Here is a 27,621-nt window from a genome sequence, read left to right as displayed (position 1 = left end):
ACCTCCTCATCTGTCTGCCCGTGTGACGTCACACGGTGGGCATGGAGCGCGCAGGAGGCGCACCGGGATTTGCGCCATATGTCCGCGCGTCCTTCCCGGTTCCTCCCGCTCCTCCTGCTCCTCCTCCTGACGCACCGAATAATCCAGGAACGGCACAAAGAACCCGAGCGCCTCGCGTCCGACTCCACGTTGAAACAAGCACCGTGTCCCTTTAAAAGCGTCTGACAAAAAAAAAAAGAGCCCATATGATCCCCGAGCTCCAATCACCAATTCCTCCTTCCACGAGCAGCCTCTGCACTTCTTGTCTGTGTGGAGGCTCCAGCAGCAGCAGCGGCACGGGGAGGGGGGGGGAGAGAGAGAGGAGATTCACAGACATACCGGAGAAATGTGACAATTCAACGGCGATTTTCATGGCGGAGGAGAAACTGCTGCGAGAGGAGTTGTTGTTGGACTCCGGTGAGCCTCGAAACGCTGGATCAAAATGGTAGGCTCCGGAGCTGCGCTGCATTTTTGTTTATTTTTTTTCCTCTCTCCCTCTGTGTGTGTGTGTGTGTGTGTGCGCGCGCGTGTGTGCATGCGTGTGTCCCTTCTTGATCTCTTGCAAATGTGAGCTACTCAGCAGGCCCATCAAACTTGTGCCCGGGCTGTCACCGTTGTGCCCTGTGCGCGGAAGTTTGCAACTTGCCGCACAAGTTGGAAATGGAGGAGAGCTGGAGGAGCAGCGGCGGCGGCTCCATGGATGCAGAGAAGGAGTTAAATTCCTTTTCATATCAGGGCGCTTCTGCAAAAAAAAAGAAAAGAAAGCCCGCTCAGGTCGTGACTGGTGCACATGAAGAAACTGCTCCCTTCTTCCTCCCTGAGCCTGTGCAGGACAAGTTGATGAGGCTTTGACATCCGTGCATTAATCACAGGCTCTGCTCGGTGTGGGTTGACAGGAGGAGGAGATGTCCCTCTGCCTGTGTAACTTCACTTCAGCATCCAGGTGGAATGCTCCCACAGGGACATGAGACGCAAGGTTAGGCTGAGGCTGCAGACTGCCATTAAAATCCACATGCTCGTTTTGATGTGTGAAATCAAAGTAGAGAATGCTTCACACTAATATTCTAATGCACAGTGTTTTGATTTTAAGTTTCCTTTCTGCTTCTCCTTGATGCATCCGTCCTTCCTCTGTGATGTGTTAATCCCTCCATCAGCACACATGAAGAAGTGCAGACAGACAGACAGCGTTATGGGAATAGAGGCAGACAGTCGGCCCTGTCTCCAGGGTCATGTTAGGATGCCTCATTAGGAAAGCATGTGGAGCCTGATGCAGTGGTGGAGTAATCCCAGCGCGTGTTCACATCTGGAGGCTTGGGTTAATATCTGGGTCAGGTCAGAGGGGTTAGCCCCGGTGCTCGCTGGGTGGCTTCTGGTGGGAGCGAGAGGGTTTTGTTATTGCTGTGTTTTCCTTCCCTTTTTATTTCTATCTGCTTTTATTTATTTATTTTGGGCGAGAGCATGAGAGTATAAGCTGCGATGAACTGAGTACAAACTGTGCCCTACGCCTGCCCTCAGAGATAGTATATATCCTTTTTGTGACTGGTTTGTGAACATGCCCCAGATAATTTCTGCAATTAATTGACATCAAAAGCGGATTAGCCTTAGGTAATTTTGTTTTGATCAATAGTCTGAATTTATGCATCCCTTTTAAATTCCCATGTTCTTGGATTGATTACTCAGCGGAGCCCAAAGGACTCAGGCCCAGGGCCCTCAACAGGTCAGAAGGCACCTGGATGAGAACCTCGATATGAAATGACTCATCAAATGATTAGAAATGACCAAAACGAGATGCAGAAAAACTACAAATGGATGCAGAATAAGTGCAAAGAGAAGCAAAACAACAACAAAGAGATGCACAATGAGTAAAGTGCGTAAAAAGAATTGTGCAAGGACCTAAACAAGTTAAAAAAAACTACAAATGGACGTAGAATAAGTACAAAGAGAATCAAAACTGAAAAATGTATTCAAAATAACTTCTCTTGTGTGACGGGCGAGGGGCCCATTGTCTCAAAAGCCATAATCCACCTTGATAATGAAAAGATTTTACTTGTCTCCTAATTTTTGGGACTTTTGAAAATAAATCCGCGTCAGCTCCCTGCCTGCTGAAGATGTTTATAGTTTACGTGTCAGTCTTTTTTTAACAGTTTAATTTCGTCGTCCCGACTCGTCTCTATCCTCACAGGGAGCTGTGAGTTTTACGTAACTGTCTATTCAGGGCATTCCTGCCCACCCTTGACTTTGAGGCTTCACTGTCTCTGGGTGTTAAGCAAGGAAACCGTCTTTAGTCCTTGTGACAAGTGCAGCCATTCCTGAGCCTCGGCAACAAACTCCGGCAGACATCTCCGGCCCCTGGTTGGAGGCCGCTCTCCTTGGAAACTCGCTTCGTACTGTAGGTGCTGTTAATTTATGCCCCCGAGATTAAGAGCGGCGAACAAGGCCGCAGACAGCAAGGTCAAAGTCGCTGGGCTTATGTAAGGTTTTCTTTTGTTGTTAGTTCAAATGGCAGAAGTTAGTTTGAAGCGATTGTTTTTTCGCTCCTCAAAATAAATCTTTGTACTGTTTGGGTTCTGAGCTGTGCCAGCCAGCATCTGGGTCTCTTCATCTGGGGAGAACGATGGCACTTTAAAAAAAAGAAGACTTTGAACTCCATTATCAAAGAGGCCAAACAGATTTCTCTCTCCGCACGGCTTGATATGAGGACTTCTATTAGCCTTTCATTGTCAGGAATTTAAGGATATTAAGAGAGTATAAGAAAAGGGCCCTGTCTAAAGAGTTCTTATATCTTTTAGTTGAATTCAGGCCAGAGAAAGAGAGAGAGAGAGACTTAGTAGGAGCTTTAAAGCAGATGGGGATGAGTTTTCATGCTGTTTTCCAGAGAATAGCCAAGAAGGAATGTAGAGACCGTTGATCAGATAGTTACCACAAATATTTGTTTGACGTTTAGTCACACACATTAATGTTTTGGTTTTCATGCTGGAATGAAGTTAATAATCACCCGTCTGCATTTTTTTACTTCCTGTCTCTGTTAAAGCTCATTTATGCTGCCTTTACTTAGAAAAAGATGTGTGTGAAAGCTCGTTGATGGTGGAGGAAGTTGTGATGATGTTCTCTTATAGTTTCTTACCAGCTCGCAATGTCTCTCCTTTGTTGGGCCGTATGTTCATCTCATTTGAACTATTGGTTACACCGCCCCCTCATGATTTCTGGTGGTACTGCTCCACTCTGTCCGTTTTGTCCGAAGTTTTTTAAAGATGTGCCATCAAATACAAAAAAATTAATGCAGACTCCTGACAGAAGGCTCCGTCCAACACAAATCTATTTTCAAATTATTTTATATTCCTTATCCACCTCAAACAACCTCAAACCAATCACGTATTAATTCAATGGTAGCATTCACTTAGCTTAGCATAGCATATCGAGTGTAGACTGAGGGGGTCTATACATCATAAAATCAATATAGATTAATTTTGTTACAGTTTGACGATACACCCATTTTACTGTTGTCTGCTATTACAATAAAGACTCTTGAGTCTTGAGACCAAGCTAGCCTTTTCCCCCTGTTGACAGTGTTTGTGCTAAGCTAAGCTAACAAGCTGCTGGTTGCAAACATCACAGTGGTTTCCGTCTTCTCACGTATCAGAATAAAGCAGGTAAACATTTTTCTTAAAACTCCAAACTCTGCCTTTAAGCTCGTATTCCACATTTCACCGCCGTCCATTGATTGGCTGCGCCTATAGAAAGCCGACGCTCCTCCTCTACCTCTTTTCATCCTCGTCCTCTCTGACCTTCTCATCGAACATATCAACTGCCACCACACACACACACAGACACACACACACGGGCAGAAAGAGAGTTGCCACAGCAGAGATTCCTGTGATAAGGAGCTCTCTAGAGACTTGTGTCAGCCTCTTCTCTCTTTGTGTCATGCTATGAAAGGGATAATGAAGATATCACAGTGTAATAGCCCTCGGGTATGTGTGCACCTGCTCCCTGCTGCACATCAGAACCATCTTTTTTCTTTAATAGCTCACCTCGGAGCTTCATCTTTTGCCCTCCGCGCCGTGCATCTATGAGATTTGATCATTTAGCTGAGTTTTGTTGTTGTTTAACTGCGTTTTACAAACACAAATATCTGCGTCCGTTCCACCGTCCACACTCTGTTGTGCCACAGGTATTTGGCACGACGTCCGCCTGTGTGTTACCGGTGAAGCCGTGCACAGCGGGTGAACTTGTGTGCACCCACATTGCCTACATGCGTGTGCAGCGCCGGCTTGGGAACAGTGTGTTATGACTCCAGCAGAGCGGTGGTGTGTGAAGCGTTGTAACGAGTGTGTGTGTGTGTGTGTGTTTGTGCCGAGGAGATGCCAGCACCGCGGGCCCCTCTCTTGGCCAGGCTTCCTGACTCAGCGCTTCCTCCCCCAGCTCATTGGCCCAGACACAAACTTCCTGGCAGAGCTTCAGTGCGGACGCTCTAACCTCGTCGTGCCCCCCCCCCCCTCCCCACACCGCCTCCAGGCAGCTCCTTTCATTATCCAACCGCTCGTCACCTCGACTCCAGACGAGCGGCAGTTGATGTCTTCTTTCAACGTGACTTCGGAATGTCCGGCACAAACGCCGTCTTCGGCTTCACCTCGGCGATAAAACAGTCGTTCAGTTTGTTCCAAAGGTCAAGTGTCAAATTTGAATGTACAGTGCGTTGGCAAGATGCTGCTCGTGCTATGTTGTCGTCCTTATTTTTGTTTGTGCATCCCAATTTCATGCTTGGGTAAATGCGTATCAGCTGTAGATTGGCTTGTCACCTGTGGTCGCATTAACATATAGATGGAAGTGTATTTAAATCTAATGGTGAAAGCTGGTGGAGCTCCCCACCAGGGCAAGGCTGGGCAGCTCCAAACTGGTGGATGAGGACAGGGGGAAGTTTTAAGTGTTTAGGGGGGATTAGATGTCCAGGATTAGAGCAGCACTAATACTGATAATGTTTTTATTTATCATAGCCAGCAGTGAAAATCTAAAATTATTCTGCTGTACATCTAAAGTGCAATCTCATCCAGTGTTTGTGTTTTACAACTAATGTAGATTTTTGTTATTGTTTACCAACTTAAAAAAATACTTTAAGTTGGTAAACAATACACACAAATTAATCTTGTTCACCTAAAAGTAAAAAAGTTACATCAACACAATTGCCAACTTGATTGTAGTAATTTAAGTAATTTATTTTTGATTGGCCCAACATTTTTTTAAAATGTAGCCTCACCTTCATCTCAACCATAGATTATTTGCTATCACTGTGAACTTTTCTTATCTTTTGCCGTACTGTAGACGCCAAGTGCAGATTTTAAACATAATCCAGACCTTTGCATAATAGTCCAATAGTGACGTTCTGGTGTGGTGATGTCTGAAATTGTCAAACATTTCCCATATTGTTGGTCAGTTGTATCTTTCGAACTCTATTTGGACAGTTTTATGTTCTTTTCCTTCCATTTTCCACACCACTTATCCTTTGAGGGTCATAGGGGGGATGGATTCCCAGCTGACATTGGGTGAGAGGCAGGGGACACTATGTACAGGATGCCAGCGTATCACATGCAGACAGAGACAGAGGCATACAGCCATTCACATTAACATTCACACCTACGGTCAATGTAGAGTCTCCAATAAACCTATCCCCCATCTGCATGATTGTGGACTGTGGAGGAAGCGGTGGGAAAGCTCAGGGAGATCATGCAACCTCCACACAGAAAGACCCCGGCCAAAATGGGATTCGAACCGGGAACCTTCCTACTGTGAGGCGACAGTGCTTAAAGATGAATTACCAGAATAGTTTTAGATTCATCTTCTGAGTATGGGGCCTCCTCAGAGATTATCGAACATACCTAGATGTTTTTATATATTTCATATCTGAAAGAATTTGAATTGATTTCTGAAAGAAGTTGTATTTAATCTTATATTCAGCACAAATGGACCAATAATCTGACAGGTAAGACTGTCTTTAGCATACAGACATGTCTGTTTAATCAAACCAGCAGGATTGCAGTCTTCAGAGGTTTAAAGGAAGCACAATGTGTGTGTTGCTTTGATAACCAAGCGTGAATTTGTATGTTTGGCATAATCCGTGAACTCGTCAACCTTTTTTGAATTCAGGATTTCCAGGAGTCTTTCGCAGGGCAGCTGCTTGATGATTTATTACGTCGTGTTTTTCCCCCAATCTGCATCACACGCGCCACTTGTTTACTGGATTATATAATCCCATCGCCTAATATCACAAGGTGTAGCTATCAGCCTTAATACCGTTATTATCCAATAAACAGCGGCAGGCCGGCGAGTATTAAACTCCACAGTAATGTGGCTGTGCATGTGACGGTGCTGTGTGTGACCTCGGCAGTGACTGTGATGCCATCCGCCGCTGTGGCTCCCCCTTTGGTCATTGGACATTGATTTTTATTAGCATTTTTTTATCATAGCGCTGTAATGATCACTGCAGGGCTTGTTAAATGCGAGACCTTGTCACTTGTGCACTTACCAGTCTGGCTCGCCTGTGCATGAGCAACATGACTGAAAACAGGAGGATGTGAGTCCAGTCATTCAAAGCCTCTTTTTCATGCTTAATCAGCAGACTACACCACATGTCTTTATATCACGATTATGATGCAGGTATGCACGCGTAGGTGCTCAGTTCAGGGTTGCAGGCACGTGGGCGGATGTGCATCTGCTACTGTATATGCTGCTTCTACCTCAAGGTCAGTGCTGGGTCTCTGTGCTGATTGGATTTGGAGAGAATAGCAGGGAGCGCAGACTGCAGACACAGGCGAAATCTTCCACTAGACTCATGGACCGATTATGAGACAAAGGAGAGCTGGGTGCAGATATGTGGAAGGTCCAGCAGCCGTCCTACACCAGCAGCAGACGCCCACACCCAGACAATAATGTTTCCTGGTTGTGGCTGTGATGGGTCTTTTGCTTCTCTGTTGTGTATCGGTATTATATTATATCTTTGTCCTTTTGTTGACATTTTGCACCTCTACGTTGTCGCTTTGCCTCTCCTTGCTGTCTCTCGGTGTCACTTTGGTAAATTTGCGTCCCGTTGTGATTGTTTTGCATTTTGTTGGACTTGTTTTGCGTCTTTTCAAAGTTGGTTTGCATCTGTTTTGTGGTTGTTGGATTTCCGTGTCCAACAAAATGTTGACAGAGAGTTTGTCTCTCTGGGCCGAGGTCTCAAGTTGACCAGTCAGCCCATTCCATAATCCACACATGACTCGACACTAAAACAGACACAAAACAATATCAAATGATAATGTCGCATTGTGGTTGTGTTGTGTCGTTTGTGGTAATTTTGCGTATCTATTGTTGATTCTTTTTTTTGTTTTGTTTAATTTGGGTATTTTTCTTGTCATCATTTTGCATCCCTAGGTAGTTGTATTGTTTGTCTTTGCGGTCATTCTGTGTCTTTGAGTTTAATATCTCTTTGTGTTGTTTTACATTGCTATGAAGTTAATTCGTGTCTTGTAATTTTCCTGTATTGTTGTCTTTTCATTCTCTTTACGATATTTAGCATTTTTAGGACTTGATTTGCGTTTCTTCAAAGTTGGTTTGCATCTGTTCGCGGTTTTTGGATTTCCATGTCCAACAAAAGATGTTTACAGAGGGTTGGCCCGAGGTCTCAAGGCGCCCACTGGGCCCGTTCAATAATCCACCCATGACTAGACACTGAAAGCAAGGAGACAACAAGACAGATTGCTTTGTCTTGTCCAGTCTGTATACCTCATAAGACCCAGACCACTCGGCCATGCAACACTTGCCACCACCAGAATCTGTATTCACTCCGGCTTAGCATCTCTGGGACTAAACCTGTCTGTTGTTTGGCGTCGGCAGCAGGGAAGGTCTGGTGAGCACACAGAGGACACAGTGTCAGTCATTACCCTGATGACTTTTTAATGGCGGCCTGATTAGACTCTGCGAGGAATGACATGCCCTTGTCCCTTTCCGTTTGCTTGTGTTTACACGTGAGCTGATCCATTTCCCACCATGTAAAAGCACTGTGTCGTTCCTGCGAGGCCAGTTACTGCTGTAACTGTGTGATCTCTTTGTATAGAGTTTGTATTCGGGCCTGTCATGCTCCGCTCTCGTCTGAGCTGATGATGACTCAGGGATATGTGTGTGTGTGTGCGTGTGTGTGTGTGTGTGTGTGTGTAGGGGTCGGCGCTGCTCTCCCACCATCTTCATACCAGTGAGTGAGATGAGCCCTGACACGGTGCCCATTCGCCTTCCTCCGGGTGTCAGTCACGTCGAGCCCTGCACCGGGCCCCTGAGCAGGGGGGGCTTGCTGTGAAGAGGGCTGCTGGGTGTGCTCGGTGCTGTAGGTTGAAGCGCCCTGTGGGGGGAAGTGGCAAAGGCCCCGGTAGTCCCAGCTCCCTGCTGGGGGACAATAGGTTCTGGGCAAGAGCTCATGGGATTGTTATCTTCCTGCCTGTGAATGGTAGGGTGAATCTGTTTTCGTTCCCGATGGTCATTTCTAATTATTAGCTCCTTTTTACAGTTTGACATTTCGCTGGTAGCAAGTTGCGTTTGTGTGCAAAATCCTTTCATGAGGGTTTTGTGGCCTGAATGAGATTTGTGGAAATCAGACTGAGCTGAAAAATTGCTTTGCACTACATTATTGTATTGAGATGGGGGGGGGGCAGCTGGACTCAACTCTATTGTCAGAATAAATGCAGAAACTAATGTTTATTTCTGTTATGGATCAATTTGCCTTAAATAATCACATTATTATCGGTGTCTAAAATAGAGGGGACAAGTCCATCATGCACAGTGACATCTTCTAATAGTATTATTTGGTCTGAACAAAATTTTAAATCCTAAATATGTTCAGTTTGAGATATTGTAATAGAAGGAAGGAAAAGGAAATCCTCATGTTTAATAGATTACATTTCTATTGATCATCCACGCAATTAAGCAACTAGAATGGAAGCCAGTGAACCGCAGACACTCATGAATATGAGTCCCTTAAATACGTCTGAACTCTTTTGATCAAGATCCTTAAAATACTCCCTGGAAATTGGTGAAAATGTTAAAGAGACAGTGAAAGACAATTCCTGGATCCGCCCCCTTTGTCCGTATCCTGGCCCATGTCCAATCCTCCCACCAAGTTTCATGGAAATACGTCCAGTAGTTTTTGTGTAATCCTGCTGACATGCAAACCAACCAACCAAGAAACACTGTGCTGACCTCACAGGATTCGCCAATGGTGATGAACAGTGATGCTCATTCGTCTCTGTGGCAATATCTAAGACGCACATGTATATGCCTGTAGCTCCTCCCATACAGGACATTGATTGGTCTGAGCTACTATTCACTTTAATACGAGCTACTTCGCAATTGTTCAAATTTCAAACTTCAAATTTGAATGTGAAGGTTCATGATAAACAATTGTGTATAATGGCATTAATATTGCCTCTAACCCCCCCCCCCCCCCTCAGTGTTTTCCCCCTGGGACGCCCTCCTGCCAGAGTGCAACCTGCCCTCCCTCGGACTATTGATGTGTCTATGACTCTTTGCTGTGCTCGGACATTAGCCCCCCCGCTAATGCACGTCTGTGCACTGGTCAGATGGCAAACGAGACCGTCAGAGTAGGTGTTGTTTAGTTAGTTTAGTTAGTTTGTGTGGCTTTGTCGTATTCCACCCAACCAACAAGCAAACGTAGGGTGAAAACATAACCTTCAGGTAACGCCTAACGTATAAGACATTGTTCAGTTTTCCAGTCTGAGATTTACACGTGCTGCCCTTGCAGGAGGCCTGGTTATCAGAGATCAGTGTCCAGCGTCACAGCGACCAGAGAGAGAGGAATTTTTAAAATGGCAGCTCGGCGGAGGTCGCAGCACGTCCACAGTTTGATGGAGGTGCAGACTTTACAGAACTGTAAATCTATGTGGATCCTCAAGTGCATAGGTGTGGGAGAGAAAGGGCACACTCACCAGGGACACTCAAATGAGAGAGAGGGTTTTCATTTTCACACTCAACTCATTCTGGCTCACCTCCAGTCGGGGCCACTGCCAAGTGCATAACACCGGCTCTAACATGGCCGAGCCGGGTGAGGATTCGACACTTTACTCAAAAAACTCGTTTTAATCACCAGCTCTGACTGACACGTCGGCCGTGAGCTCGACTCGCAGCTCGGAGTCTGACCATCACCGACGATAACAACAATAATTAGCGATTTCCTTTTTTCCTCCTATGATTGATGTCGGCTTCTCTCGGGGGCCGGGCAGTAATCTTGTGCATCATCCATCACAGCTCCATCAAAACTGGATTAGTACTGAGGTAGTTTCTGAGATTGTATCTTTGAATTTTAATTAGAGCTTCGCCGTTAGGTCGATGAGGTAAATGTTTTTAAATACTCAACCATTTCTCACAAGTGCATCACCCTCAACATGTGGGCAGGTTCACGTCTTACTTAAAGACACCTTTGTTTCCTTAAATGCAACCAATCAAAAATTTAATTGATTTGTTTTTATATAAATCGTTGCATTTTAGAAATTCTATTTTTGATATTTAATTACAAAGCCTCCATCAGGCCAATTGAAAAAATTCAGCTAAAGTCAGCTAAAGGCTTTCTATGCTGCCTTTACATACGAAAAGAGATGCATCTGTTCCTTCGGTGAATGTGACCTTTCAGAAGACTTTCACTAACGGATAGAAAAGCTCTGTCCATTTAAGTATCTGTATCATCGAGCGTAAGTAGGAGATATCAGCCTCCTCTCCAGCTCTGCCTTTATTAGGTGTCGCACCACACTAGCTGCTAGGTGCACATTATGCAAATGAGGGGTATTGTGATGTCACATGGTGCAGAGGTATCGACCGGATTACTGACTAGGTGATTCAGGAGCAGTGTTTTCTGTGGGGCAGAATAACCTTTAACTCAACTGTTACATTTACACAAAGCAGTGTAGAGTCTTTTCAACACCGCATTGAAAAGACTCACGATTTTCTCATACGGACTAAAATGCCGTAGCAGAAAATGCTGCAGCTATAGGGACAATAATTTTTTTCTAAATCACATAAAGGGCAGAAAACAATCTCCTGAGTATAACAAATAACGTTTCTATTGGATTAAAGCAACCTTGACAGTTGACTCGTGGAACGGGTCCTCTGAGGCCGCCGCAGTGCAAGAGGATCCCCTCCCATTGTTGTGTTTGGCAGATGATGAGATGATCTGCGTGGAAAGGGCGCGCAGAGCTTTGATTGAAGCCCGTTTAAATGACACCTCTCGTCGGGTGCATCATTAATCCCCCCGCCGCATGTTTGTCACGGATCAGGCCAAATATGAATAATGTATTGGGAGACATCTGACTGAGAGGCTGGTTAAAGGTGACGCTCGGTCTAATGACAGCAAACAAGCTCTCGCCCTGACATTTCCAAGGAAAGGAGAGAGCGAGAGAGAGAGAGAGAGACGGAGAGAGAAAGAGAGAGAGAGATGGCCGCAGTTGGATGTTGTGTTTAGATCCAAAGTAAGTACTCCCTCACTTTGATTGGCTACTGTAAGTGATGAAATGGGACAAGATGGCTTCATCTTTATGGCACATTGTGACAGACACGTAGCTGCAGGCTAACTGCATCTGTTTCTTATCGGATTAAAGAGATTTAAAGCATCTGTTGAGATGATTAATGCAACAATCGTCCTCTGATGGAAACGTCATTCAGCAGTATACAGGTAAATAGATACATGCACCGTAGTCTGTATATAAAGATGGACGACATGTCATTTTTGATAGATTTTTCCAGTCTATGTTGTTATCTGATGCTGAGACTGACTCATGATTGGTCTATTGAATTTACTGGCGGGACCTTCGAACCTCGGCTCCTTCCCCTAACTGCCATCAAACCAAATGGGATCCGAGATGGCCCCGTTCATATCCAGCACAGTTAGCTACATATAATATAGTACATTCATTCATTCATAGAAAATAATGACTACGTACATGATGTCCCAAAGACACAAAGCTACATGTTCCAGCAAAACCTTGATACCACATCCCCAGTTGAGGATTCATACAGAAAATATGGAAATAAGGAGGAGCGTTGGTCTTGTAGTGCACGATTGCATATTAAAAAATAGTTTTTAAGATGTTTTTGTTTTATATAGGGCAAATTAATAAATCTGTGAGAAGGAGAGGTCATTAATTTGTATTTATACTTGTTTGCTTAAATTATTCTTTGTTTGATACCAGAATAAAACTGTTTCTAACTGCAAATTAAATTGTCTTTGAGCCAAACGTTCAATGCCATACAGACACAGTCATTTGGGAGCTAATTTGGGATCCTGTTTTATAGTTGCATATGGCAAACATCATTATTTTGTATTTTAAATCCCTGGGCTGAGATTAATGGCAGTCCAGAGTCCAGACATTAAAATCCTGAGGAGGTAGAAGAATAATAAGTGTCACTGGAACAATGTGATCCCACAGTTTTTGATGAAATAAACACAAATGAAAACTGAAATCTTTAGAGTAACTGTGGGTATTCCCTATATTTTGACCCCAAACTGTTGATGTTGTGAATATGCTGACGCTCGTCCCGTTGAAAATCCTCATCTTTGACTGCGTCGTCCGATTTGAACCCCAGAAGAAGAAGAAGAAGAAGAAGAAGAAGCAGCAGATCGTTATCGCTAAAGGAGCATAACTTCCAGTCTGCAACTTACACTTGATCTGATTAAGGCTGCAGCATTTTGCCCTTGGGCGATGTCTGTAGCCTGGCACGGAGACAGATAACACGATCTCCACTCATCTCCAGTTCAGAGTCCAATTTAGCAGCTCCAAACTATGAATAAATCTAACACTCCATAATTGAATTCTTTCTTCAAACAGGCCAGATTTTCAAGGTTAGGGCCCAAATGCAAATCCATTTTCCAAGCCTGAACAATGAAAAGTCATTCTCAGTGAGCTTAAAAAGAAATTACGTTAGGCAGCAGGGAAAGGCAAAGATTCTTTTTTTTATTATTATTTAAAGAACTGCTAGCTGTGTTTGTCGTGCGATTCATTCTCATTTGGACTCTACTGTATAAACGCCCTAAATTATTAATTTGATACTTGGCTTTTCTCGTATTGTATGTTTAATAAACAGTGAGAAATAACAGCTATACAAATGTAATTAGGGTTCATGTCTCCATCATCCACGGCAACATATTAACCAAAACCTGCCTCGTATCAATACTTGTCCTATTCTGCCTCCGAGAGACGCCAGGAGTGATACATTCCATTAATTGTTCGGAGGGTTGGTTATTTATTCGGCGTGGTTTCCCTAATTATTTCTCGGGACGTGTTTTGTCTTGTGCATAATTCGCCGCTCCTCGGGGACAGTGCAGCGAGTGGGTGTGCTGAGAGAGCCGGCTAATGGGAGGGTGATGGCAATGAATATCAATGCTGAGACCAGTCAGTCCCTGCAGAGACCTGACACTGTGTTTGTGTTTGTTGTGTGTGTGTGTGTGTGTGTGTGTGTGTGTGTGTTTGCTCTGTTTGCTGCTCTGTCCCTGCTCACATCCCGTCTGGATCGAAACCCTGCCCTTCCTGTGCTAAAATAAACCCACCTTGGGAAGTTTAAGACCTTGCACAAAGCGCTGAGTGTTACACCTTTTGATTCTTGACTCGTATTCTGCAGCAGCCGCCCGCTGAATCAAACTGAAACTGACAATGAGCACAAAAAGCAATAAGTGCTGCAGGATCTAATTATTTAGAATTAATTTCAACAGCGGTTATGTTTCGATTTTAATGACAAATGTCATTATTGCAGAATTTTGACAATGTAATGTGACTGAATCATTATGAATTACTATTCTTTCTGAGCATGAACATTTGACTAAAGACAATCAAATAACGTGTGTGGGTATTTTAGTGTTTATTTTTAAAGTGATAAACAATTTACAGCATTTCTAAACTAAGAGCATTTGCAGCAAATCTCCCGTGAGAGGCTCTTATGCAAATACACACAGTCCAACAAGAAAAAGCACAAAAACACAACTATGAATGTGAAAATATCATTAAAACCCAATGACCCATGTCTACAATGTTCTTCAAACATTTTTCCACCTTGATTTTTCTGGGGATAAAATGTTACACTGATTCGGATTTAGAATGTGGAGTGATCCAGTAGAGCTGTGGTTCGTTATCGCATCTCCAAAACCTTATCAGATGGATTTGATGTGGGACTGTAGACGATCGTATGGTCACACATAGGTGAATAAGGCCGTGGTGAACCTTTGTGTTAGGTTCACGTCCAATCTGTACAAGCAGAGGGTTAAAAATACAACGGCTTCCTGCAGCAACGCTGTCCGCAGTGTGGCTTGGCGTAGAGTTCATGAGTGTGACCATGTCCCAACTGTGTTTTTCTTTTCAAACATGTTGGCTTAAATCTACAATTTCATGTCAAGTTGGAAAAACTGCCTCTGCTACCTAAGATTATGAGATATAATTAAAAGAACTGCTGGCTCTGTCACCATATTTAGTTTCTTGACATGACAATGAAAGGATATGAAAAGCGTAAAATCCCTTATTTGAATTTCTGTAATGTTCCTAACTATGATAGTGAAGTTGTTTGTATTTAAATCTTGTCTCTGAACTTCTCCCTCCATGTTTTTCTCTTTCAGCTCATAGTGGAGAAGACCACAGACTTCCCCTCTGCTGAGTTCTCTCTAGTGGAGGATGTAGCTCTGCACTTCACCTGTTTGATGGACAGGCTGAACGAGCAGCGCCTCTTCCAGCCCGACCTGTGCGACGTCGACATCGTTCTGGTCCGGCAGCGCAGCACCTTTCCGGCCCACAAGGGCGTGCTGGCGGCCTACAGCCCTTTCTTCCACTCCCTCTTCGCCCAAAGCAAGCAGCTGCGGCGGGTGGACCTGTCGCTGGACGCCCTGACCTCGCAGGGCCTTCAGCAAATACTCAACTTCATCTACACCTCCAAGCTGCTGGTGAGCAGACGCACCGTGCGCGACGTGCTGAACGCAGCCACCCTGCTGCAGATGAGCGACATCGCCGCCTCCTGTCGCGACCTCATCAGCAGCCACTCGCTGAGGACCACCTGCACGGATATGGCAAATCAGGAAAGGCTTGGCAGCGGTGACCCAGCGGTGGCCATTACTGCCAGCCAGCTGTACCGGGAGATCAAACAGGAGTCGGAGCTGGGCAGGGTGTACACGAGGGAGGGCAGCAGCCCGTTCTCAGTGCGGGTGGAGGAGGCGGGGAAGACGCCCTCCCAGCAGAAGCAGTACTACCAGAAAGAGGAGGGAAAAGGGGGCGGGGCCGGCTCAGGTGCTCTCTGCAAAGTAGAAGGCAACGGCGAGGAGTCCAAGTCCGCAGACAGCCACTCCTCCTTCAACAGGGATCAGATCATTGTTGAAGTGAACCTCAACAACCAGACCCTCAATGTGTCAAAGGGATCGGAGGGCAAGTCAACATCTGCCACCGAGACGGCCATCATGTTTGCCCGTTGCCACGACACCGAGAGAGATTCAGATGATGATGACGAGAACGAGCTGGAGAATGATGCAATTGAGGAAGATGAGGACGACCTGAAGAGGGGAGACCTACTGGGGCAGAGCAGCGAGGAGGAAGATGAAGAGGAGGATGAAGAGGAGGAGGAGAACACCCTGAACATTCCAGGCTTGGAGCAGACGTCCATAATGGATCGGCCTCGACGGGGCATCAGGGCCTTGGCCATGGCGGGAACCACGACCTCCATGCGGCACACGCTGGCAGAGGCTACACTAGCCAACCAGCGGCCGGGTGGGAAGAGGAGTCTGGATGCCGAGGGCCTGGGCCAGAAGGTGAGGCTGGAGGAGAAGCAGCATTTCCCGTGTAAGAAATGCCCCCGCATCTTCAACAACCGCTGGTATCTGGAGAAACACATGAACGTCACTCACAACCGCATGCAGATCTGCAGCAACTGCGGGAAACGCTTCCTGCTGGAGAGCGAGCTGCTGCTGCACCAACAGACCGACTGCGAGAAGAGCATCCAGGTAGGAATCTGACAAGATGAGTTTCACTGCAGCTTTAAAGCAATGCTATACAACATTTTTTATTTACCTTAAAGTCGGTGAACCATCAAAATTGGTTTGATGGTTCACTGACTTGGAGTACGGAGAAAGGCGCAGCTTACTTTCCCACTTCTTACCCTGACTGCATATAGGATCGGGTCCTGCAGGTTTTAGAGCAATGCTGAACTTTAGATAAGTTAAAAACACATAGAAATCATTGAAAACCAACGTTTATCTCCAGTGTTCAGCAAGGAAACTTAATTTAGCATAAGATAAGAATTCTAAACAGAGTTTGGATTATTTGTTACAGCTTCAGCTCTTTTTATTTAGGAAGAAGGGGATCATGGGTAATATCCACTGTTTTAGTTCAGTGGGTGGTATTCACCGGACTGATATTAATCACCACAGGGGGCGCTGTTGCTCAGTAAAAGTAACATAGTGCTGCTTTAACAGTTGACTGTTGACTTGATTGCTTGTTGACGTAAACCAGCTCAACTGACCAATATCAAGCCATTTCAATAGTGAGTGTGAAGCCAGAGAGATGCTAATGTAGCTAATTGGTTGTGTTGTCCCATCTCTATTAATCCATAGGTCTGAGAATGAACTCCTCCCCAAAAGAGACATAATTTGCAGTGAAATTACAAGGAAGTCAATTATACAGATGCTTTTTCATGAACAAACTGTGTATTACTAAACCGCTCAGTCAATAAAACTCTGTATTGACTGAAATGATGTTCAGGGCTGACAGCTGTGTAAACAGAGAACAGGGTAAAGGAGAAGAAGCTCTGGGAGCTGCTGTGACCGACTGTCCTGCCCCGGCTTCGTCCCTGTCACCAAATATTTCTTGCAGCTGAATTTTCCTGTGCCACTTTCTAGCGTGACTGTGCTTTTAAGGTTCCAATTTTTGTTTTCTTTACTATTTTCAAGCCTTAGCTTTGCCCCTCAGGCAGCACACAGGCTGCCCGACCCTCCTGATTGGTGGAGCTTGTTGGGTCTGGCTGCAGCTCTAGAGAGTGAGCTCTGCTTTCAGCGCTCCAACCGGAGAATTTGCATGTTTTGAAAGGAAATCATCAAAAAGATATTTTGATTTCATGGCACAATGGCTTCAACATATATATATTTGATTAATGCAAATTCAACAGACCAAACATGATTGTAGTGGTTCAATGGATAAATAGCACAGCTTTACTTGTGGTTTTTATAAGACCAATATGAAAGACACAGATGAAACCTGTACATGCAGCAAAGAGTCTTAAGGATAATTTATGCCGACTTTCCGTATAAAAAGGATGACATGCTTCCTTTACGTTGGCCTGTTGTTAAGCACTGATTTCCAGTGGAGCTGCTCTGTTTCATCTGTTTCATCCTCAAGCTTTCAGAAGACGAGCATAAATATGGATGTGAACATAGAGTATATAGACAGAGGGATCCGTCCGTTTCCACACACGTTTCTAAGGTTCAGCATAAATAAATAAATCAATAAGCCTTTAATAGTATAGCTGGGTATGTTAATATCATTTGTTAACATACACTTGTCTTTATTATGTCGCCATCACTGCTTATGCTGGTTTTTGAAAGAGTTGTTTGTCACTTTTAATCTGATTTGATTTACTATAGACAATCACTTAGTAATACATTCTGATGTCTCAGCTCCTCCACCATTACTCCTCTGCAGTGAGCGGTTGGACTCCTGCTGTGGTTTTGAAGATCATTTTCTGCTTTAATCTACTGACTCTAATAGCTTCTTTGGTACAGTGCACGCTCAAGTATCTGTGGAAATCGCACACTCACACACACACATACACACACACACACACAGGCAAACCTGGATTTTATTTGGCTGGTCCAGATAATGACTCTCTTCATATCACTTACACAAACAGCTCCAGCACTAACTGTGTTTTGCCCTCTCTCCTTTTTAAAGTGTGTAACGTGTGGCAAGGCCTTCAAGAAGCTGTGGTCATTACACGAGCACAACAAGATCGTCCATGGCTACGCCGAGAAGAAGTTCTCCTGCGAGATCTGTGAGAAGAAGTTTTACACCATGGCTCATGTCAGGAAGCACATGGTCGGTAAGCGGCAGTAAAATCGCTGATCCTGCTCGGTCACTTTGTTCCCGCGGGTTACTTCAGGTTTCCTTTTCAAAATCCCACTGATTGTTGGGCAGGCTTTGTTTGTTGGGTGTTGCTTTCCTCTCCTACATTTTTAGGGAGATAAGCATCTTATTTCCCTTGGCGGTTTTACCTCAATATTTGTGTACGTTCATATTTCTCTAGCTAAGAAAGGGTTAGAATAAAGTACTGCATGTCACTGAGTCCTATTTATTATTCCTACTGAAGAACTGATGAGAGATCAGTGTGGAAACTGCAGCAGAAATAACTGCAGCAGAAATAATTTATTTACTAGAGGACTAACCATTGTAAATAGCCTATGACAAACCTATGACAAACCAGTGTTGTTTTTTTAAAAGAGCTAATTTAGGGAAGCCTTTGCTTATTTGTCTTTCTGCTCCTAATTGATGTTGAGTGGGTCTATGTTAGATACCAATCACAGATTTTTGTTTGTTTGTTTGTTTGTGTGTGTGTGTGTGTGTGTGTGTGTGTGTGTGTGTGTGTGTGTGTGTGTGTGTGTGTGTGTGTGTGTGTGTGTGTGTGTGTGTGTGTGTGTGTGTGTGTGTGTGTGTTGTTTAGCCCACACGAAGGACATGCCGTTCACCTGCGAGACGTGCGGGAAGTCGTTCAAGCGCAGCATGTCCCTGAAGGTTCACTCTCTGCAGCACTCAGGAGAGAAACCCTTCAAGTGTGAGGTTTGAGCTCCTCCTATACGTCGCACCGCTCTCCACTTCACTCACACCAGGACTTTCCCTCCGAACCCAATCAGCTGCAGCCAGCTTAGAAACCTGTTATTTGTAAAATCATTGGTGTCTCGGGATGTTATTTGCATTTTATGAGTCTCTGTGGCCTTCGCTTGTAAAACACTTGTGTTAAGGTTAAGGGTTTTGGGACGGGGACGAGATCCAGATGTGCTGTTTCACACACACGAATGAGAATATGATCATTAAAAAATGGTATTGGCTCTCTTTACATATAGGCAGGCTCATTAGGCCGTTTAACTGGGGATAGTGATTGGTCTATTAGTGCTTGTGTCTGGCATCTTCGCTTCACACCACATGAAAACAATTGGCAGAATGACCTAACGTCTTAAAAGAATAGTTAGACATTGTTTTGTTAGTGTAGCTTAGCATTACAGAAACAGGAACACCACTACCCAGGCTCTGTCCAACCGTGAACAAGGTGCCAACAGACTGTATTTCCATATTTACCATAAAAACATCCGATTGGTATTAATTTTTTTTTCAAAAAAGGCGATCCGCTTCTTTGAATCAAAGGCTTTGAAATTCTTGTGTGGTGTGAGCAAGTGTTTTCAGAATAGTTTGAATGCTCATGAAATTGGAATTCACGCACAATTTGTTTTTGCGCGTTCAACATACGTCAGAACTCAAGGATGAAAAGAGAGGGAGTTTGGAGGCTTCCAGCAAATGGTTACCAATTTCTTTTTACTGCTGTAAGCCCCACTAATTGTGCAAGTGGTTTAATTAAAGTTAGGCACAACACGCTCAACTCATTTATAATGAGTGTAACAGGTGAGCAAGGCATTTTTACGATCTTGGAGCCGTTAGACGCAACCGTCTTCCAGAATTTGAACACTGGGCAACAAAAGAACATTCTGAGATATTGGTTTGATGTCAGCCTCAGCAAGAGCAGTTTCAGAAAAAATGGAGAGTCAGTGTTACAAGGGTCTTTATGCAAAAAGTCCTCAGAGTCGACTCTGCACTTCCTTTGCTCCTCGGCAACACAATCCTCCAAGTCTGAAGTCGATTGAGCGATTTTTGAGAAAATTGGAAGTAGAGAGATTTCTGGATTTATAAGTAGGATATACTCACATTTCTGAATGACATGTGACAGTTCCTCAGCGTTTGTGCATCAATTAAATTCACCAAATTTAATCTTTGTAAAATAAACTTTAGCAAACTCTTCACTGTGTTCCAGAACTGTAGCGAACGCTTCCAGTACAAGTACCAGCTGCGCTCCCACATGAGCATCCACATCGGACACAAGCAGTTCATGTGCCAGTGGTGCGGAAAGGACTTCAACATGAAACAGTACTTTGATGAGCACATGAAGACACACACTGGTGAGTTACTTCCTGTCTTCGTGTCGTATTGATAATATCGTTTTTGAAATTGTCATCCTAAATGTTGAAAATGTGTGAGGAAGTTGTGTTTTTAAACTCTTTGTGTCCCACATTCTGCAGGAGAGAAGCCGTACATCTGTGAGATCTGTGGGAAGAGCTTCACCAGCCGGCCCAACATGAAGCGCCACCGCCGCACCCACACCGGAGAGAAGCCGTACCCCTGCGAGGTGTGCGGCCAGCGCTTCCGCTTCTCCAACATGCTCAAGGCCCACAGGGAGAAGTGCTTCCGCGTCAGCAACCCCATGGTCGCCGACGGAACCGACCCCACCGGGCTCGACCACCCCCTGGGGTCCCCCTCTATGGACTCGTCCGTTCAGGGCCAGCTGGGGATGGTGCTTACCGCCACGTCTGTCACCACGCCCCCTGCTGCCTCTAGCCCCCACCCCCTCCACGGCACCCAACTGTCCCTCCCCCTGCTGCACCCCATAGGCGGGCTTCCTCCCGTCCCTCATTTACGCCCACCGCCTCCCCTGTTCTCTGCCGGTAGGATGAACTCCAACAACTAACAAATCTCTCTTGCATCGAAAGCACTTTGTTACCTTTTTGTTTTTACTGTTTTTTTTCTCTCTCTCTGAGCTTTTAAAGACGACTCATGCTGCGGGAGAGTGGTGCACCTCCGTGACACAGAGGGGAGAAACGGATTGAAGGCCAGACAGAGGCCTCATAAAAATACATATACACACACACCACAATAATAAATAATTATTTTTTACTCTCTTTAATACAATAGATAACCTCAGTGTCCAGTAGGACGTGTCGTCATCACTCTTCTTTCTCCTCGTTTCACAACCCTGTCCTGGTTTCATTTGGGATTTTCCGACACCACATTTTTCCAGAGCCTTGCACAATGCATTGATTGTAGCATCTTTAAAAAGTGGGTGGATGACTTTCCCTAAATCTTCACTCATCCGGGGGCTCATCAGTCGAATGAGGACCACATTGGAAAAAAAACTGTTTTATTTGCTGTTCTCTGCCAAGATGTAGCGAGAGGTTCTGGTTCCTACCCAGCAATAACCAAATGCTGATTTGTCTTTGAGCATATACATGTATACGGCGGCGTTGCCAATAACCAAATCCTGTTAGCTCACCTGCTATAGATAGGTAACGTTATACAGCATTTATAATCGATCCTGCACCTTACATTTAACTCTAGTGATATTTAAAATGTAATCCTACTTGTCCTCATTTTTATAATTGTGATCGTGTGTTATATGTGGCACGTTAACGTCAATTTGTAAGGACTTGAGAGAAGTGGCGACGCGTGGTTGAGTCGACTGTGCAATGCAGTGTGTGGTGTTTGTGATGATGTTTGTGTGCGTGAGTGTGTGTTTTTGTGTGTGTGTGTGTGAGACGGACAGAGAGATGTGAAGCAGAGATGGGAGGTGAGAATATTTAGATTCTATATTCGCCTAATTAACGCTTGAGCTTCCCCTTAAAGCAGGAGATGGAGAAATCTGTCGACTCGTTTTGTTGCTTACATTAAGCAAGCTCGCTCCTCTCCTGCAGATCTGGCTCCGAGACGATACAGCACTTTTCTGTGACTTGTTAGTAAAACATAATGTACTCTGACCTACAGTGTATCTGTAGGTTTACTTCTAATGTTAACGTTCAGCTCATTTCTCCACTAAACCCAATCTGTGTAATTAGTTTGCAGAATACCAACCCTATAGGGATAATAATATTCACAAACTTTGCTTATGTAGCTCATTACGTGTGCACATTTCATCATGATGTATATTGTGAAATGTTTAACATTATATTCCAATGCCTAAATCTCTTAAAGAGCACTGACGGTGATTACTTTTGGCACAACAGAGCTCATCACTAAAAGGGCTCGTAACTGTTACTGTACAGACTGACAGCAGTGACCTGCGGAAGTGAAGCAAAGTTAGGGTTGTGTAATATACGTGGTGTCACAGCCGCTCAGAAAAAAGTGGCTCAATGTGCACTCTTGACAAGTGATAGTCACAAATCTACTGGAGTAGAAGTTAAGGAAATGTAATCAAATCCTTCTCAACAAAAATGTCTCAAAGGAATAGTTCAACAATTTAGGAAATACACTGATTTGCTTTCTTGCGGAGGAATTAGATGTTCGATAGCATAGACTGTAAATCAAGGTGGACGAATTATCTCCACCTCCTTTTACTGTCCGGAAACGAAGCCAAATATTCTGGATACGAATATGTGCCATTTTGCACATTTAGACCCCGAACAGCTGATACACCCCCTCGACCAATCGTTAGTCAGCTGTCAATATTGAACCCCCATTTTTATAGCATCACATAACTATAAAACCAAACTTACTGCAACAATTAACACTTGTACTGTTGTACACACATCACTGTGATAAGAACTTTCCGAAAATGACTGAAAGCTTTAAAAAAAATGATATGATGTGTACTTTCTGTCCATGTCCCATTGACTAGCATGTGGCAGGCAGAATGACCTATACTAAAGTCAGCCACTAGAGGGCAACCAAGACATTTTGGCTTCATTTTTGGATAGCTGGAAAGATGTCCATCTTTATAGACAGCATACGGTCGATACGATTTCCTACACATCGTATATGAAGCTACATGCTAGATTAGCATAGACTGGAAATGGCTCGTTATACAGCCACCGACGACTAAAAGTAATCAGTAGGTGGATTTTGTCACCTAATGACAATCTGTATGTAATGCTAAGCTAGCTGCAGCTGGATACAAACTTAAAGACTGAAAACAGGGAAACAGCTAGCCTGGTTCTGTCGATGCATACAAAGCTCCACATTTAACTGTTTGTATCTTTGTTTTATCTACACAATGCATTTTAAAAGTGATCAGTACTTTGACTTCTTGCGTCTCCAGAAATGATCCAATTACAAAATAATAACCTGTACCTGTTAGCAACATAGCTAAAGTGGTGGTTGTTACTTTTGAGCCAAACTAAGCTAACTGTTTCCACCTGTTTCCAGTCTTTGGGCTAAGCTAAGATATCAGCTGTATCTTGATGATAAATGGACATTTATCAAGTTGATGTAAGGATATGACTGTCAGCAAGAAAGCAAATAGATATTGCCTCTAAAATGTCAAACTGTTTTTTTTAATCAGACATTTCTTATCCGAAAAGTGTCTCTGTGCACTATCGATGCACTCCCGCTCACTTAAGCTCTATCTAGCCTTCCCGTAGTGTCGCATTAATCTGTAAATATTGTTAAGACGTGTTTCTTCCTTGTGATTAATTCCTAATGTTTACATTTGGAGAGTCAGTTGAATGTGCCCCCACATGTGTCTTGGCTGGTGACTATAGAGGAAATTGGAATTTTCCGATTAATCTTCTGTAAATAGGCCGTTGACTTGTTTTATTTAAAAGACAGATTAAAGCACCTTCGAGTAGTCTTACTTCCAGCTCATCCCAGTAAAATGTATTCCCTAAACTGCCATGGATAAATGGACAGGGCCACGTCAGATGATATTCGATGATGGTACGTTTTCAATGTTTTCTTCATGTGTCAAACACATGTTTTGTATTTTTTGATTTGCTGCTTTTTTCAGGGTCCAGTGAGACTGCCCTTTAAATGAGAAGTCCAGAGCTGTTGAATTTTTAGCTGTGATGAATCTGATTGAGCCTTACTGGACGGTGAGCTCCAGGGTGGGAAATGAGATACATTAGAGGAGGAGGTAACTGTCAACGATTTATACCTGACTAAGGTTTGATCTCGCCAGTGGTGGATGTGGACGATAGATTGTTGACACAGAGGGGAGATGAAGGCAGCCTGAACAAGGACTGTTGCTCTCTTGTGGCAACTATTTAAATTGCACTCAATTAACAATCCTACACTAAAGAAAGAAAAAAGCCTTCCTCAAAGTAGATTATCATTTATTTGAGAAGCCCGTCCCCTAGAGTCATGAGAGGTGGCTAGAAAGCCACTTAACAAGTGTTTTCCCACTTTACTGTTTTCAGAAGCACGAGCCCGAGAGACAATATTGAGATACTGTGGTAATAGCTGGTGTGTTTGTCTTATGAGGGATCTGAATGTGTTCTGGATGTAGCTGACAGTAAACGAGGAGGTATGGTAGTTCAAACTACTGATTTATGCACTTTGATCACCACACTTGTCCATTATAGGGACATGTATGCACCTGCGAGATGGAAAGAAGAAAGCAGAGATGTGTCACGGTGGAAATGTTTAAATCCAAAGGCATACATTTTACATTTAAATGTACCGGGTGGATTTTGATGCTCATGAATTATTAACAAATTGAATACAAATCAGTGATTTTCTCATTTGTTTCAGACGTCACGGTTACTAAGTTGCAGGCCTTGACCTCACTTGTACTTTGTCTCCTTGAATAACTTAGAGGATGATTTGCTGTGCTGGGACTGTGGACGATTGAGCTGTAACAACTCAGTTATGTGTCACTGGGCCACTAAAAAGGCGTTTCTGAGTATCGGCCTGTTCTTTCACTGTGCTCCTCTTTAAGTATTTGTGACTCCTTCCTAAGGATGCATTCAATTCAGCTAGAGCTGTCTGTGGTTTGTTTGTTCCCTGATCACAACCACACATGAGACTGTTATGTTTCGTGTTCTGAGAAAGTATCAAGGTAGGGATCATTTGCCAAATTGATAAATGGGAAAGATTCAATGATTATTGTGAGCACTTTATAATCCAGCTCAGCTGGTCGGTTTCGAACGCTGATGCAGTAGCACTTATTTGAATTTAAAAAAAGCTGATGATAGTATTGTTTTTTATTTTATATATTTTGTTTGTTATATTTCCATGGCAGATGATTATAGGAAATTTCAAAAGTGCAGTTTCTGCCAAACTTTTGTTCCTGGCAGGTGCTGAGTCCTCTGAAACAACATTTCAACCAAAGGGAAAAAACCTGTTTGTTCAGACTCTGTTAAAACAAAACATCTTACTGCCTGTACCTGATCGAAATAATGTTACACCAGAATCTGTTAAGTTATGTACTTCCAAACCAAATGATGCAGTGTTAATCAGCTGCTGTTCCGATAAATCAAACAAACAGCGTTTTAATCATCATTTTGGAGGGAAATGAATCTGAGCAGATAATCTGTTTCTTTACTGGCCAAGATTCATCTAATAAATGGGGTTGTGTGTAACATTTTTGGTAAAAATGTAATTTGATTTAAACATGTGGAGTGTATAACACTGTATCAAGGGACAGTTCAGAGACTGACCTGTCTTTGAAAGTCTAAATCCAGCCTAGAAAGCAGCATTTGCCTGTCTTGGATTATTTAGTTAATTAAATCTTCCCAAAAATCCAGCTGCAAAGGAGAGAAATCAACCCTGTGACATCAGTAAAGCCAATGGTTTATAGAAACACATTGTGTGGGTATTTTTTTAAATACAGTTTTTAAAAGTTAAATGGCAGTAAAGCTGAGATTCTAGTTAGTGATAAAGGAGATTTTGCACAGTGTTTAGGATTCCTAGATTCAAGGCAGGTAGGTTTTTATGTCTTTTAATTAGCCAAAGTCTCCGAGCAGCCAAAGGCTTGTGTTAAATGAGGCAAAGGTGGACCTCCTCTTGTCCTTAAATGAGGGGTTGTCAGTGATTGAGTGGCTGCCTACAGCATCATACTGACTCTGCATTCTGTGTCGCACCCAAGGAAAATGCTCGTAACATAATGAAGCGTTGAGAACAGCAGGTATCTCAAGCCAGAGCGTTTGTCGAAAAAGGAATTTCCTCTGTGGCCTTCAGGTTCCGAAAAAAATATAACATGACTCTGAAAATGATGAAAAAAAAGCTAGAATTTGTTGAAATGTGTTGGAAAGTTTCCTTCTCTTTAGAAAAGAATGGTGGAATAGGAACAGCTTTTGTTTGTTTGTTTGTTTTTGTTTTACCATATTTTGGGCAAATGTACGGGGCCACAAAACTGACAATGTTTATCAAATGAGTCAAAAATATAATAGAATACATCAATAAATCAATTTAAGAAAAATTATGAGATAGAGATTAGAGATTTAAAGTTTGGGTCGTATTCTGTCAACAGTAAACATGTTTTGTTTTTGAATGTGTTGTATGATTTATGTTAGATTTGTTCAGTTTAAATTTAGTTTTTGAAAAAGAATGAAATCTGACCCTTTAAGAAGCTTTAGCATTAGTAGCTGGTGTAGTTTAATGACAAAACCGAGCTTCAGCTTGGTAGCTTGCTGTCAAAGCTTGTGTTTCACTGTGTTTAACCACTAGTGTTAATCAGCTAACATTAGAGGTCAAGTGTGGACGATTTAGGTGAAAGGGTTCTATTGGCATATATCAAATATAAAATAATCCTAGTAATGATTTCACCAGTGTGTTTAAACTGTACAAATTGTTGTTTTCTTTACCCTAGAATGGGCCCTTTTGTATTTAAATACTTTATATTAATATCAGGCCGCCATGTTTTTTACAGTAGCCTAGACTGGACAAACTAAACACCTTTAGAGTTTTTATGACAGCTGAAGGCTTACACAGGTTCTCTTTCATGTTTGTCAGGGTGAGGTATTCAGCTGCAACATGCAACTTAACCACTAGATATCACTAAACTCTGCACACTGAACCTTTAAGTTAGGTTTGCAAACACACAAACCCAGGACCAGTCACTGCTCTGAACAAACATGAACGTTTCATCTCATGTATAAAAAGGAAAGAGCTTGAAAAAAATACACAATACTGTTGGAAATACTACTTCAAATATAGGCAACGTATTAAAAAACAATTAAAGTAAAATCTTTATATTTCTCTTAACACTCTATTTAAACAATTGGACCAACTAATTTATTTGTTTGTTTTGATGTATTTTTGACTCATCTGAAAATATTTGACCATATTTGGACAGTTGCTGGGCTGACACAAGAACGTGAACACGTGTTGTTGGTTATTTTGCATGTGAATGTTTGGTTAAAACCTTTCTTCAACGGTGACGTCAAACCTCTTATTAAATATGATGATACTCACCCTAGGCAACAACGCAGTGGACAATTCAAAGATGTATTCTCCACAAACCCTCCATGTTTCCCATACTTTGCAGTTGTGTTGAAGACATCTTAATGTGTACTGTCATTTGCTGATTCTCCACTTTATAATGTAAACACTATGTCTTAGTTAACTCTGGTGTACAAAGACCATGTGTAAGCAGTAGTCGTCAAGTTCAGCTATGTTAAAATACTAAAAACAGTACAAGGACAGTAGTGTCTAGGGGTGCTAATAACATTAGACTGTATTTTCTGTCTTTTCTTGTATTCTTGACTAGTGTCTACCGTCTGTAACACAGCAGAGCGTAATGAAATCATTTCAATATTAAACAGTATAGATATATTATTGCAAA

The 27,621-nt window shown here is 43.2% G+C and overlaps 1 protein-coding gene across 1 annotated transcript; it reads left to right on the top strand.

The window, feature by feature from the left end:
• The first annotated feature begins 182 nt into the window (after positions 1–182).
• zbtb47b (zinc finger and BTB domain containing 47b) lies at positions 183–27,621 on the top strand. Its single transcript, XM_053412341.1, has 6 exons — positions 183–484; positions 14,672–16,039; positions 17,982–18,129; positions 18,748–18,863; positions 20,107–20,251; positions 20,372–27,621. Exons 1-6 carry the CDS (start codon positions 482–484, stop codon positions 20,815–20,817), a joined length of 2,226 nt encoding a protein of 741 aa, XP_053268316.1. The 5' UTR covers positions 183–481; the 3' UTR covers positions 20,818–27,621.

This window comes from Pleuronectes platessa, chromosome 20, assembly GCF_947347685.1.
Source record: "Pleuronectes platessa chromosome 20, fPlePla1.1, whole genome shotgun sequence".
NCBI classification, from domain to species: Eukaryota; Metazoa; Chordata; class Actinopteri; order Pleuronectiformes; family Pleuronectidae; genus Pleuronectes; species Pleuronectes platessa.
Note: the sequence above shows the minus strand (reverse complement) of the source record. Positions and strands in the feature narration are given on the sequence as shown.

What these genes read in the sequence shown, in the direction of transcription:
- zbtb47b (XM_053412341.1), top strand. An exon ending in ACTGCGAGAAGAGCATCCAG is followed by an intron (nt 16,040 to 17,981) that starts GTAGGAATCTGA and finishes TCCTTTTTAAAG; the next exon opens with TGTGTAACGTGTGGCAAGGC. An exon ending in GCACATGAAGACACACACTG is followed by an intron (nt 20,252 to 20,371) that starts GTGAGTTACTTC and finishes CACATTCTGCAG; the next exon opens with GAGAGAAGCCGTACATCTGT.